At 29.5% G+C, this 14,854-nt stretch overlaps 2 protein-coding genes across 2 annotated transcripts; both read right to left on the reverse strand.

The window, feature by feature from the left end:
• Positions 1-1,313: 1,313 nt before the first annotated feature.
• On the reverse strand, positions 1,314-5,446 carry LOC139810121 (chymotrypsin-2-like). Its single transcript, XM_071773440.1, has 5 exons — positions 5,318-5,446; positions 4,789-4,945; positions 3,902-4,154; positions 3,588-3,722; positions 1,314-2,427 (listed from the first exon to the last, which is right to left on the reverse strand). Exons 1-5 carry the CDS (start codon positions 5,367-5,369, stop codon positions 2,281-2,283), a joined length of 744 nt encoding a protein of 247 aa, XP_071629541.1. The 5' UTR covers positions 5,370-5,446; the 3' UTR covers positions 1,314-2,280.
• A 1,284-nt stretch (positions 5,447-6,730) lies between these two features.
• Positions 6,731-10,649, reverse strand: LOC139810505 (chymotrypsin-2-like). Its single transcript, XM_071774106.1, has 5 exons — positions 10,598-10,649; positions 8,403-8,550; positions 7,829-8,090; positions 7,476-7,613; positions 6,731-7,078 (listed from the first exon to the last, which is right to left on the reverse strand). Exons 1-5 carry the CDS (start codon positions 10,647-10,649, stop codon positions 6,932-6,934), a joined length of 747 nt encoding a protein of 248 aa, XP_071630207.1. The 3' UTR covers positions 6,731-6,931.
• Positions 10,650-14,854: the final 4,205 nt, after the last annotated feature.

Below are 14,854 nucleotides of genomic sequence, written 5' to 3' on the forward strand. Positions count from 1 at the left end.
AAAATTGCGTTTAACACCAAGCTCCATTTTAATTAAAATAATCCTTATTTATTATTTGACGTTTTATTATTAATATTTTTGTGCTTATAAACAAAACTCTTGTCTGGATAAAATTAAATAATGTCGTTAATCTTGTTTTTCTATTATCACGTGAAGCTCCATGTACAGAGCGTCCCAGTTTAACTTTTGCACCGTAATATTTTGGGAACCAATAATTTTATTGAAAAATGTTTCAGACAAAAGTTGTTCAAATTAATTAGTAAAAAAAATTATACAATAAAAAATTGAAGTTTCTACTAAAGAAAATCAAGTTGGGTTTTATTGGGTCTAAAGTGGGCGCCGGACCTAAAATTTAGTTAGCTTATTTGATGACCCCCTCCAAATTATACAACTTTTGTCTGAAACATTTTTCAATAAAATTATCGGTTCCCGAGATATTACGGTGCCAAAAGTTAATATGAGACATTCTGTATATTCAAATTGCATTAGCATTTTAGCGAGTTCAGTTGGACGCACCAGTGCGCACTCAGTGCACATTAAAGCCGTCGTTCACAAATCAATATAAAAAGTGTATATATTTAATGTAAACAGGTTAAGTCACAAAATCCTCAATATTCTTTATTGTATTATTTGGTAAAATATATGTATTAGGCATTTTATCAGTTGAAATATTTGCATGTTAGTTTAAGTATTAGAGATTAAGTGGACAACGACTTTAATGTGCACTGAGTTCGCACTGATGCGTCCAACCGAATTCGCTATTAGTTTTGCATAAACTTGTGTAATGCTCAAAAGAACACTTTCTCTGGTTTCATCATATTTATCAATTTTGCGAAGTTCAGATATAAATCAGATTCTTTTCTGACTGTGATCCGATTATGATCACTGCTACTGTTTAACGATATCCTTATCATTCAAAATATTTTGGGAATAAATTTTTTCCCCTAAAATACCGATAGACTGCCATTCAATATGTTTTATACGATTTATAAATCTGTACGATCTGATGATTTATAAATTATACATTTCCAAAATACAATAAATATTTAATTAATATAAATAATAAATAATGAATATATATAGAAAATCGTTAATCTTTTAAAGATATCAATATTATAAGATAGCACTATATGATTTTTTCGTTTACCAGGTATTTTTAGCGTTTCGTAAAAAAATATACAGTATGTTAGACGAATATACAGTAAAATATGACTAAATATAAAAGATACCTCATACTAATTACGCTTTTATATAACATATTATTAGAAATAAACAAAAGGATAGCATGTGTTCTTAATAAAGAGTAGCAATAATAAAACTTTTTAAAACATGTCTTATTAATACACATGTGTAACTGAATTTTATGATACATTATTAATATAGTTTGAACATACGGTAGCAAAGATGTTGCAGTTAAAATCAAAATTGTACTAAAATAAGTAAATATATTATAATTTTATATCTGCTTTTTGTACCATATTAAAAATTAATTGACATTACATACATAAAATCTAATCGTCAATGTTAAATATATTTATACAGCCTTATTACAATCTTAGTTTAATTAATTTTTTGTTAGAGGTGATCGAGGTCTATACAAATTGGCAAAGATATTATTTTATATATCAAGAAGTTTCTGAGATACTCTAATTTAATCCGACGCGCATACAGTCTGCTTACAAATAAAATTTTAACCAATTCTTTATATAATAATACAATTTATTAAATAAAAATTGTTAGTCGTTGATATTTGCCGTTACATTTTAAAACAATAAATACACAGTAAAAAAATTTGTGTTAAATATAATATAAATCACATGTCTCAAACGGTCCACTCAAATTTTTGTGTTAATTTTACATAATGTGAATATGTCAAATTATGACAAATATTATATCCATAATTTAACACAAAATAAAGAAAAGTTTGATGATATGTGAACATTGTGAACGAAAATTTTATGTACAACAGATATCTGTATAATGTTAAGTATAAATGAAAAGGATATTTTTTTAACAAAACTACATTATTTTTATGTTAACCTTACGATTAAATATAAAATGTGTTATTTTAACATTTGATTTACTTAAATATGAATTTAACACAAAAAATCAGTAAACATAATTAAAATTAGTTTAATTAACACATAAGTATGTTACATTTTTAACACAAAAACTTTAACAAGGTCCATTTTTAACAAAAATACACAAAATTTTTTACTGTGCAGTAATCGTCAGAAATTTCAGAAAGACATTCGATAGATGTATAGTTCTAATACAGTATCAGATTCCTGTGTAGTACTTAATCCACGATCGATAGGAAAATACTCTGGTGGATACGTCAGGGGCACCTGCGCCGCATGGGCCATAACTGTACGACATCAGACCAACTAATTCGTTGTTAGCAACGAGTGGACCACCGCCGTCGCCCTATCGAATAAATCCATTTAATATTAAATAAAAATATATGAAAGCTTTCTTAAGTAAAATCAAATAACATTAACAAATTTAGCAATAACAGACAGATGTGGTAATTAGTGCGCTATATAATTTATTATAATCTAGACTATTTAAATAAGATTAGTGTACGTCTCGTGTTGTTCCATTTAATATTGCTTGATACTTGCCAGGATTTTTTATTCACGCATAATTTGTCTGAACTCAAAAATCCTATAAGTCATATAGCAAATTCTTGTTGACAAAAGCGCGTGATATTAAAACTTTCTGCTTGAGTAAGAAGCAGAAAGTTATAATAACGTTTATCAAAAGTGTCACTGTGTTCTCGGAAAAGATATTAAAACGACAAAAATTTCTATTATCACTCTCCTACGTCAAATCACAGTGATAAAGCGATACTTAGTTAATCAAGTAGATAGGAAATGTGCCAATATACGGTCGGGTTGAATTTTTTGTGTTTAATAATATTATTTACGTGAATTTATGTACATTTTTCTTGCTTGGCAAACTCTTATTGGTCTGAAAACGCAATCTTAAGCTAAAGATAGAAGAAATGTAATCATATAATTAAATTGATAATCAATTTAATAATATCGATATTAATCTTTAGATTTAGAATATAGGATATATAGGATATGCAGTATACGAAATATATAGGATATGTTGCGAAAAATATTCTATTACTCCAGTCAGAGTTGAAATCTAATTCCTATTATCCAGGACGGAAGTTTTTATCAATTCGACCACTGAAGTATGTGGTGACATTTATCGCAATAATCTATAAATATTAAAGAGAACGTATTTAAGGCAAACGTGTAAAATCATATTATCGTTATATAATTGTTTTAAGACATAATAGTAACGGTGCGTAGTTTGCTATAAGCGAGAAAAATGTACATAAATTTACGTAAATAATATTATTAAGCACAAAAAATCCAGCTCGATAGTATATTGGCACATTTTCTATTTCCTTGATTGTTTATCGTATAATTGGTCATGGCTGACTTAATATTAATATTAATAAAGCGATAGTGATTGTGTTATCCTTTCGATAAACTTGTCTTTTTTTGTTCATGTTATAATAACGCGTACTAGATATCACGCGCCGTTTATTTTATTTTATGGTTACTTACGTAACACGCTCCTTCATTTTCCATTGTGAAGGTACATAGATGGGTCTTCTTGACGTGTTCATACCTGCTACATAACTCGTGGGAATATCCCCTCAATATAATCTCTTGCAAGCGATTAGGGCTTGGACCGTTCAACTAAAAAAATTGTTAATTTATTTAATATTTTATCTCATAAAATTTATGTCCGATTATCGTCATAATTTTTACAGAGCATTATTTTTGTATTTTATGTAGACTTCTTTAATCATTTTATTAGTATGTATCTCTATTGTTAATCGTAAAGACAATGTATGAAAAAAGTTTGATATATTTACCCAGAGTCGTCCCCAGCCAGTAGCTAAGACGGGATAACCATCGAAATTGCTATCTACAGTTGGCAAGGCAATCGGCTGAACTTTATCGTTAAACGTGATGGTGTTCAATGTTCGGATCAAACCAATGTCATTAATACGTAGCAATTTGTTGTAACCAGCGTGTACTATCAAATTTATCGCTCGATATATGACCATGTCATCAAGATAATTGCTTCCAACGGCGACATAAACTTTAGAAGGATCCTTGAGGAATCTAACGGTTCATACAAATAATAATTTATTTGTAATTTGGTATAAAGTTCAATCTATGCGATATAAATGCTTAAGAATATAAGAACAATAATATTAATACAAACTTAATAAACCGCACATCTCAAAATGCCAAAAATTATCGCTACTCAAATATTTTTTAAAGTATTAAATTGTGTGTGTACGAAATTGCATGGATTGGCAACGTTACGCTATGGGACAATTTCATCACTTGGACACAAATTATTTGAATAATGAAAACTTGTTATTTATAAGTTTCTTGAATTAAAGTGACCGTCTTTTGGTCATTACCTAGTCTTTAATTTTACGCAAAATTTTTTCATAGTTCTTTTTCTGATGACTTGAAAAGTATCGATCCCCTCTTTTCGGCTGTCATTGCTTGTACCACTTTAGATAACTGTCATACTGATAAGACTGAAACGTACGACTAGAGCGCGCAATCTGTCACAAACACGTTAAGCGTTGAAGATTTGTGACATTACCTGTCGATCTTGCCGTATTCATTGAGCAATGTTTTTAATCCATATAATTCCATCAAAATTTTTATTTTTTACGCGATTATATGTTTAAATAAGACACTCAATTAAAGCACTTGGACAGAACAAGAATGTACATACCCAACAATACATTGGGCAGAGGTGATAATGTAATGTTCACTAATGATAGCTCCACCACAAAAATGGTATTCACCATGTGCAGTCCTCAATGACACCTGATAAGGATACGCGTCATCCAGAGCATCATTGCCGCCGGTGATTTGCGGACCTGGCAAACCTATCGATCAGAAGAATTTTTATTTTGCTAAAGGTTTCTCGCTAAAGATTTCAGCTCAGAATTAGCTATGAACCGTTTATTTTCGTCCTACTTCGAAAAAGTAATGAACATCAAACGAGATTCGAACAGCAAATGTTTCTAGAAAATTTTTTAGCATTTTGGACTTGCCATTACTTAAAAGATAAGTGTTAAACTTATCAAATAATCATCAAGATATCGATGCTTGCGCAAAATGATAAGTTAGAAAGAAGAATTTAAAAACTAAGATTGGTATAAATTTTTTTTTGAGATTTACATATTATTTGGAGCGTGTCACGCGCGCAATAAAAAGATTAATAAGCGTAATATTGTTATGGTAAATATACCACTTACCGTAGGCAGTGAGCGCCAGACACGCGATTATGAGACCAGCGACAGCATTCATAGTGATAAGCACTGTGGTACATTGGACATGTTATCTTCAATTTATATCCTATACTGCAGATTGAAATCACTGTTTGGTATTTAGGTTTATCTAAGCGTACCGATAGGAAGTATAAGAACAAACTAGTATACGCCAAGTACTTATATTGGTATCTATAAACGGACTGTATTAGTGACAAACACTTTGTTAAACAGACAATTAATCATATAATTTTTATTAAATTTTGTAATAATATATAGTAATAATTGAAGCATAACTATTCATAAAGACACTTATAAATTTCCTCATACGTCTTTCTATAAGAGAAAGTGATTAATATATTCAATTAAATGGGTATAGATATCGTGCTAGATTTCGCTCTTGTAGTAAAAAGATTTGTATTACTTTTGAAAAAGAGAATCGGCAACACTGCGTTTTTTTTAAAGATGTTTCTTCATAAATTTCTCATATCATACCTTATACATAATTTTTTTTTGTAGAAATGCATATTTTAATTTATCGATTTTTATGATAAATTAGCGTTAACTATACATGATGTTGAGTATAGCAATGAATATATTTGATTTGACTCGATTTGATAATAAGAACGTTACGATCAAAGTTGATATATTGTATTGAAATAAAAGCAAAAATATTTTGTTCCGTATCCACTAAAAACTAAATTATATAAGAAAAGCAATTTCTTGATTTTTTAAATAACACACTAATAACACATGTATACATTCTTAATATTAAAAAACTTTGTAATTTATTGAGGCTTTGATGCAATTCATTTCTTAAAAGAATCAATTTCAAAATTAATGAAAATATTATCTTATCTCTTGATAGCCTTTTTAGATTATTATATATACATTTTTAGCTGCTGAGCTATATAAAAATTCGCAATTATTAACATATATTCTATATTATAAGTATAGGCAAATTTTGTGTGTATGTATATAATATATGTATATATATAAAAGATTTGTCTGTAATACTTATAAAAAATTGTTGAATAACTGTCGCTTGCAAAACTACAACTAATTAAAATAATGATAATTAATTTCTTGAGCGCGATTGAAACGGTTGTTTTATCAGTCTTTTTTGAAAAGATATTTGTAATTCATGATTATCACTTGTTTGTAAAATAACATCACTTTATCTATCAATATAAAAGTTTAGATTAGTTATCTCCAATTGCAATTTATGATAACGTTAACAAGGAAATTTTTTTAGATAAAGAAATAATTGCAATACATTTCGCAGTATAATTATAATATTTGTTAAAATGTCCAGTAAAGTCGTACGCAATTTATAATATATTAAATTATGTTATATTAAATTAATAATATATAAAATAAATTATAATCAATATCGCGATTTGGTCCTGAGAGTAACTACGCGGTTATTAATGCGTACAAATATACCAGAAACTCTGATTTAATTTTAATTTTTGAATTACAAAGACGTTCCGTACGTTTCGGCTCCGCATTGAGCAATCCTCATTGTCAGTAGTATATACCAATTAAATTAATAATTGCTCACGTTCTCCTTCTTACAAAGTACATAATTATTTTATTTCATTATTCAGTATTAATGTACTCAGCGAGCCAATCCGTGAACGAAGATGTCCGTGTATACACGTCCGGGTATCCGACTGCGCATGGTCGAACAAACGAGGCAAGGCCGATTTGAATACCATTAGCAACGAGCGGACTACCGGAATCACCCTAAGAAAGACATTTATTAGAAATGACGCCGCAGCGTTTGATGCCAGAATAGAATAATTTCTAATCTATATGCTTTTAGAATATAGAATTTATAATAAAAGACACACATGCACACACAGAATTTGTATAAGATAGGTACAATTTAAACTCTTTTAGAAAGGTATATGGAACAAAGTAGATTAATTGAATTTTCATTGGCTCATTAAATTTGACAAGCCTGCACAATTAGTCATTTTTAATGACAGCACGTGTCTATCAAATTAAAATTAATTAGTTAATTATATATACAATCATAATTAAATTATAATATCAAATTATAATTATGTTATATATACTAATAATTTATTATAATACTATATATATTTTTTATTAGTTAAGATTATTTATTCAGACTCACATGGCATGCTCCTTGGCCATATTGTGAAAATGCGCAGATGTGACTGTTCCTCACATTCAAGAATGCAACTTTGCACTTTAATTGCGAGTAAACTTGCAGGTTGAGTTTTTGAAGTTTATCAGGTATTTTGCCTAAGTACTGTAAAAATAATCGAAGAATTATAAGTCGCGCGTGAAGAAAAATGGAGAGATATATTTCAATATATATACGTATATATATCACATTTAGTGACATAATGATTCGACTGAAAGCAACATTTCACGTAATAGTCATATATTATTCTACAAATGCGAAGGAGAAGTTTAGATTATTTATTAAGATAATGCGCTTCTTTAACACGCCATTTCTTTTACCTCGAGTCTTCCCCATCCTGTCAGAAAGCAAGGATCGCCAACTAGGACGGAATTCGTTTTTGCAACCGAGATTGGTTGCACTAATTTATTATATTCTATGTCCGTTTTAAGGCGGAGCAAGCCAATATCATTGCGGATTAAAAGCAGATTAAAGTCAGGATGGATAATAGCTGCTTCAGGCTTGTAAACATCACCGGATTCACTCAATAGGTTTGTGCCAGCGTGAACTGTTACGTCTTTGAGATCATCGGGATCGGTAAATCTATGTTACGCGCAAAAGATTTAAATTATAAGATTTATACATTATACAAATTAATATTGTGCAGTTAGGTACTGCTTGAATTAAATTCAATAAATTAAAAAAAATTAATAGAAAATAAGGAAAGTAAATGTATTTGGGGCATGACAGATTTAAGTATTTATGTGTCTAAAAGTTTTTCAAAGAAAATTGAAAAGTTTAAAGATCCAAATAATTAAACATCGGCGGAGTCAAGTATTGAGAGTTCGGGTATTGATTTTAAAACATAAGATTTTAAAACATTATCTTACATTTTACATAAATAATGATACGTACCGCGTAAGACAGTGAGCCGCTGTAAGAATGTAACGTTTAGCGATAATAGAACCGCCACAGAAAAGACTGTTTTTCAGTCTCAGAGACACCATGTAAGGATGCGCTCCGACTAAAGCATCAGTCCCACCGACAATGTGAGGATCCAAGGCTGAAAAGATTTTTAACCGCATTGTTAATTTAATGCACAATTTTTGCGATAAACTTTTACTTAAATATTTTTTATGAGATTATATGTATATATCATATACATCTATTCTCAAAAATTTGCGAGTCAAAACAAAATGTAGGATGATATCATTTATTTCTTTTAACATGAGATTAAGTAAAAAGTCCGAAGTCTTTGGAAAACATATACTTCGAAAAAGAATTAAATTATTTCTCATCTCAATATAATTTTAAATTTTTAATAAAATAATAAGATAAGAATATAAATTATTGTTATTGATTACTTTTATATTATCGTTGATTTTTCTATTTATGTGACAGAATTGTAGAAAATTATAAAAATGCAATAAGACTGGGAGCCAAAACCCCCCATGACCGTTGCGGGGTCCTTTAGAGACGTAGTAAAACTATAAAGGACCCCGCAACGGTCATGGGAAGTTTTGGCTCCCATCAGTCAAATTTAACAATAATGTAGGATAATTTAGTTCATAAAATGCTGATGAAAAGTGTCTATAGGCAAAAAGCCCAAAAATGGACAGTTTCCGAGATATAAGTCATTAAAGAGTGGAAAAATGAGAGTTTCAGGTTTCAGCTAATGGCAGTTTGCAACAGGCTGAATGCCATGCTTTCACTAAAACATTTACTTGATTGCTGAATGAATTATACTTATGCACAGTATGCGTGTTCAAAACGTTTTTCTCTAAAATGCTTAGTTTTTGAAAGAAAAGGGGTGGGCGGGTGATCTCAGACACCCGGTATATGTTGCATACATGTCATTCGATGCAATGACATTATATTATGTATGGTTTGATCATTGACTTGACTATGTGAACACGCATACTGTGCATAAGTATAATTCATTCAGCAATCAAGTAAATGTTTTAGTGAAAGCATGGCATTCAGCCTGTTGCAAACTGCCATTAGCTGAAACCTGAAACTCTCATTTTTCCACTCTTTAATGACTTATATCTCGGAAACTGTCCATTTTCGGGCTTTTTGCCTATAGACACTTTTCATCAGCATTTTATGAACTAAATTATCCTACATTATTGTTAAATTTGACTGGGAGTCAAAACCCCCCATGACCGTTGCGGGGTCCTTTGACTGGGAGCCAAAACCCCCCATGACCGTTGCGGGGTCCTTTAGAAAAAAGAATAATCGGATAAATTGTATAAAATAATCGGAAAAATTAAAAAAAAATGCTATTATACTTTGCGGGCTTTGCACTTGCGGAAAAAATAATAGATAGAAAATTAAATATGATTTGCTGCATTTTATTTCCCTATACTTGATTGTATAAATTTTTACAAATGTGTAAAATATGTTTATACAATTTTTACAAATATTATTTTAATTTTAATGAAGTAATATATAGACAAATTAATAAACGGCGATACGAGTCAGGCGCGGTACGTGCGCCTATGTGCTTGCTTTGCAAGCAAGCGCAAGTAAAGAAATTAATAGTTACAGAAGTAACGAATTACAATATATTCCAACTTAATAAACTGCGTGCCGATTATTTGTCGGACTCGAAACACAGCTATTGTTGGAACATTAATATCCTTCCCTCTTCGGAATTAAATCAACCCGATTTAATTATTTAAAAAACTGTAAAGATTTTATTGAGAAATATATTACCTCAGCCAGGATTCAAACCTGGAACCTCCCTCATTCCGTGAAGGGCGTCGTGCGTCGTACCAATTCGACTGCCGAGGCAATATTTACCGCAATATAACCGGTTAATTGGTACGACGCCCAAGATATATATATATATATATATATATATATATATATAAATATATATATATATATATACATATATGTATAAACCTCAATATAAATGTAGCTTTTTTATTCATAGAGTTATAGAAATATTCACATCAATTACGTCATGATTTGCATCACCATAAATGAAATCAAGGATTATTTTTTCGTGTTCTTATTCCGAATACACCAAAAATAAACCGGCTTCATCGCTGATTAATATATTACGCGTAAAAATGTGTTACTTCGTATTTTTTGTCACTTACCATGACTAACCGCCGTTAAACAAGCGATCAAGAAACCAAAAAATGCTTGCATTGTGAGAAATTAGATACTACTGAAGAGAAAAAGCTGCTTCATATATATATATATATGTGTGTGTATGTATGCAATATTACATGCGATACGTAAAAGTCAGATTTCAAAGAGTAGATAATTTCGATTAGATAACAATTTTGAGAGCGCATAAATATCACTTTAATCAGATTGGAATCTTATTTGTATACTGTATAATATAACTGACGGCGTAAAATTCTTCTGTAAATACTTAACTTTATGCATTATGTCAACTTTTCAGTTTACTAAAAGATTTATATAATTATTTATTTCTATTCTCTTCTCTCTTTATTTTATTTTTTCTTCATTTTGGAGATACTAATTTTAATGTATGTAATAAAAATTCTCTATATTTAAATATTTTTTTTTTTTATTTTTTTCCTTAATTTTTGAAGAAAGATTAAGGAAAAAAATAGAAAAAAGAAAGATTTTATCGGAAACGCAATCATGATTTAGAAGAGGACGAGGGATGCGGACGAGATGAGGGAAAAATGCTGAAAAGCATTACAAGATTTTTTGACAGAAGAAATTTGACTTTAAGCGTGAAAAAGTCAAAGATGATGACTTTTACAAAGGAAAGAAGAAGAGAGAAAAGAAGTAATAGCTTTGTAATGAGGAACGGAGATAGAAGCAAATAGAGATAACTATATATGCGCTCTCATTTTGACAGAAGGAACGATGCGAAAAGATAAGATATCTCCCTGAGAAAATTAGTTTGTAGAACCAATTAATAATTTTCTATAATTTCATCAATAATTTTTTAATTAATGCCAAGAAAATATTGGAGACTATTCTGTAGTTTTTAAACACAGATTAAACGGACATGAATTTTTTAAATTGGGATAACGTTAAAATCCTAAATACAGAGAATTTATTCATACATTAAAATGAGTATCTCCGAAATGTTTTACATTAAAAGACAAAGGAATGGCACCAACCTTCAAAAGGACACATTAGATCTTTGTAATGATTATTCTTCTATTATCGAGAGACTTCCGTATGTACAACTGCCATCTGTTTTTTTTATTGACTTGTTTTTATTTATTGACTAGCTTTATTTCTTTTACATACGATAATTTTTCAATAATTTGCTGTTTTATCTTTATATCCTTTTTTTTATTATAGATACAATTACTTCTTTTTTCTAACTTCTCGGAAAACATTTCCCCTGTAGTGCTCTCTGAATGATTTTTAATAAATTAAATTTTGGGTGCCTTAATTGTACAGTAAAATGCACGTCACAGTAGTAGCCTGACTGACCGACCGCTGGGTCGTTAATGATTAATACGGGCGCGGTTCATCGAAATAATAAAATGTACAAAGAGAAGCATAAGAATTAACTAGATCTTTTTTTTATTTTATCTTACACTTTTTTTACTAGTTACATTAATTACACAGGCCTACAAAGTTTATTTTTCCTTGCTAATAAAGAATTAATGTAAGGAGGAATCAATGCAATATACACATATATAAATCGAACATTAATTTATTTTTATTTCTTTATTGACGGTTAGTGATTTATTATACATTTTTTCCCTATAAATTGCTGATTTTCTATTTAAAAAATTCGAAATAATTTTAAGATTTGACGTGATGGAGCAATTTGGAATGCGGTATTGTTTTTTGTGACTGAAGATATATACGAAACATCCACTCTGAAGTTACTTGACAAAAATTATTTTTTGTTGGCCTGTGTAATTAATCTAACAAGAAAGTGCAAAATAAAATTAAAAGAGAAATCTAATTAACTCTTATGCTTTTCTTAATACATTTTAATATTTTAATACATTTTAATATTTCGATGAACCGCGCCTGTGTTAATCATTATCGATCCAGCGGTCGGTAAGTCCAGGCTACTGTGACCCAACGAATTATTTAATGTACATACATATGTACCTTATTACTATACAGTGTAACTATTTTTTATTTCTTATTTTTTATTTCGTCTTCTTCTTCTGTCTTTTTCTTTTTTAACCTTTTTATATGGCTTTCCATCTCCGCTGATATAATATCTTTTTCCGCTGATTTTATTATTTTTTTAGAATTTTTTCATCCTTTCTTATGCTTTTCTGAGTATTTTTCTTAATTCTCTTTTTCTGTTCAGGCATTTTTCTATTCCACCATTTCTTTTTCTCCCATTTTCCTTTTCTTTATAATTATCTCATTCTTCTGAGTTGCTTTTGTCGCTTCCTTTTATTCAATCCAAGACGGTTCTAATTCTGTTTCTTCAAATTCTGTGTTCTCCAACAGCTCTCTGAATTTTTTATATATCTTTTTTCGCCCATACTTGTTGCCAACAAACGCTACTCTGAAAGCTGTCCTCATAACACAGAAATAGAATAATTATTTCTTATTATTGTATCAAAGGAATATAATTTTGAAACAAGAACTTTCATATTTTACTAAACTTTAAAATTTGATAAATAATAGATAAAGATGAAGCCTCTTTTATTGTACAAAATAATTATTGTTTGGTGCTTATCGAGGTTTTTTTCTCCATTCGGATATAAGGTGCAGGCAGAACCAGCGGGAACACCGTCGGTAGTTGCAAGTGGTATGAGAGGGGGGGGGGCGTATGTATTATACATATTTAGTGAATTCGATAAAAATTGACAGAATAAGTATGTTTAATTGAAAAAAAAAAAACGAAATTACGGTGAAAGTGGCTAGTTTTTACTCTGTAAACAGTGTCAGTCTCAGATTTGGATCAGCATGAATAGTTAAACCTCTCAGAGCGCCAGGTTTTTTTTCGTAGCTGTTAAAGAGACATATAAAGTATTGGTCGATTACTTTTCGCTATTCAGATAATTTTAATCCTAGCTGGCTACACTCTGATTCAGTGTGGACCGCTGAACGTTTTTCGGTTTTCTAATTTTTACATAATTTTTTAGTTTTCTTATAATAAGTTCAGTTTAAATTCAAATCATTTTCTTATCCTGATATTATCATAAACATCTTATTCAGAGTCTGTATTTCCAATTTCTACAGTACAAAATTAAAATTATTAATTAGAATGGAAATGACAGTGCGACGAAGTCGAGCAATCTCACGTACCGGAGTGTGGCGAATTAAGGACTCGAAACTAAGTGCTAGCTAGGGTTAAACATCTTTCTTTCGGCATGACAAAAAGAATTTTATTTTATTTATATGCGAGTGTATAAATAACATAAAACAAGATCGAAGTACGTATACTTTATTATACATTGAGCGGCAGTAAGAATGGTATACTGATTGATGGTGAATCCGCTGTAGAAGTGACTTCCAGATTTCTTCGGAGATTCTTAATATTGGAAATTGTAGAACTTGATGATCAGGGCATCCTTTCTACTAATAATATGAGTGTCTGGGTAGCATATAAGAAGGAAAAAAAAAAAAAAAAACAGAAGCTGCAAATCAGATTTGTGACACGAATTTTAGTTTCTTAGCCTTTAGTGACATAAATTACAACATTATAATAGTCATATCATATTAAGAAAATTGTTACTTTATTGATAAATATATAGTATACAATACTACATTTTTTAATGTTAAAGTTTGAGAAACGTGCAGAATTTATTTTTGTATTAAATTATTATAAAAAATGTGACACATAATATTTAAAATATTATATAATGATTATTATCTTAAAATAATCTAGGTCTATGCTTTCCTACGCAGTTCTATATTCTTTTCGACATGCACAGATTCTGAATTATATAATATATTTTTGAGAGCTAGCGTATAAATATCACTTTAATTAAAGATATTATAGTCCGAAATCTTATTTGCATAATGCAACTTACCGTGTAGTTTATCTGTAAATATTTAATTTTCAGCATTATGTTTACTCCAAAGCTATTACTAAAAGATTTATATAATTATCTTTTTCCAATTCTACATATTTTCTCTTTATTTTATTTTATCTTTTTTCTCACCGGATCTCTTTTCATTTATATTTCAAAGGATTTTTTATTGCTACATTTGTCAAATGCATGTATAACAATATCACGTAAACTTATGAATTTTGCGCTAACTAATTAATATGATATTGTTTATTGTAAGATAACAAACAAGAATACCTATTAGCTTTTACATAGAAAAAAATTAAACCAATTGATTTGTTATCATTTTGTTACTTGCATTTATTTAACTGATGGAAAAAGCAACAGGAAATACATATAACAGGAAGTAATATAATTTTTCAGAAA

This window comes from Temnothorax longispinosus, chromosome 3 (genome assembly GCF_030848805.1).
Source record: "Temnothorax longispinosus isolate EJ_2023e chromosome 3, Tlon_JGU_v1, whole genome shotgun sequence".
NCBI lineage: Eukaryota > Metazoa > Arthropoda > Insecta > Hymenoptera > Formicidae > Temnothorax > Temnothorax longispinosus.

Coding starts and splice junctions, on each gene's coding strand:
- LOC139810505 (XM_071774106.1), bottom strand. CDS start 10,649: ATGCAAGCATTTTTTGGTTTCTTGATCGCTTGTTTAACGGCGGTTAGT. Junction 8,551..10,597: donor TTTAACGGCGGTTAGTCATG/GTAAGTGACAAA, acceptor AAATCTTTTCAG/CCTTGGATCCTCACATTGTC. Junction 7,614..7,828: donor CAGGATGGGGAAGACTCGAG/GTAAAAGAAATG, acceptor TTATTTTTACAG/TACTTAGGCAAAATACCTGA.
- LOC139810121 (XM_071773440.1), bottom strand. CDS start 5,369: ATGAATGCTGTCGCTGGTCTCATAATCGCGTGTCTGGCGCTCACTGCC. Junction 4,155..4,788: donor TCTGCCCAATGTATTGTTGG/GTATGTACATTC, acceptor ATGAACCGTTAG/ATTCCTCAAGGATCCTTCTA. Junction 3,723..3,901: donor CTGGCTGGGGACGACTCTGG/GTAAATATATCA, acceptor CAATTTTTTTAG/TTGAACGGTCCAAGCCCTAA.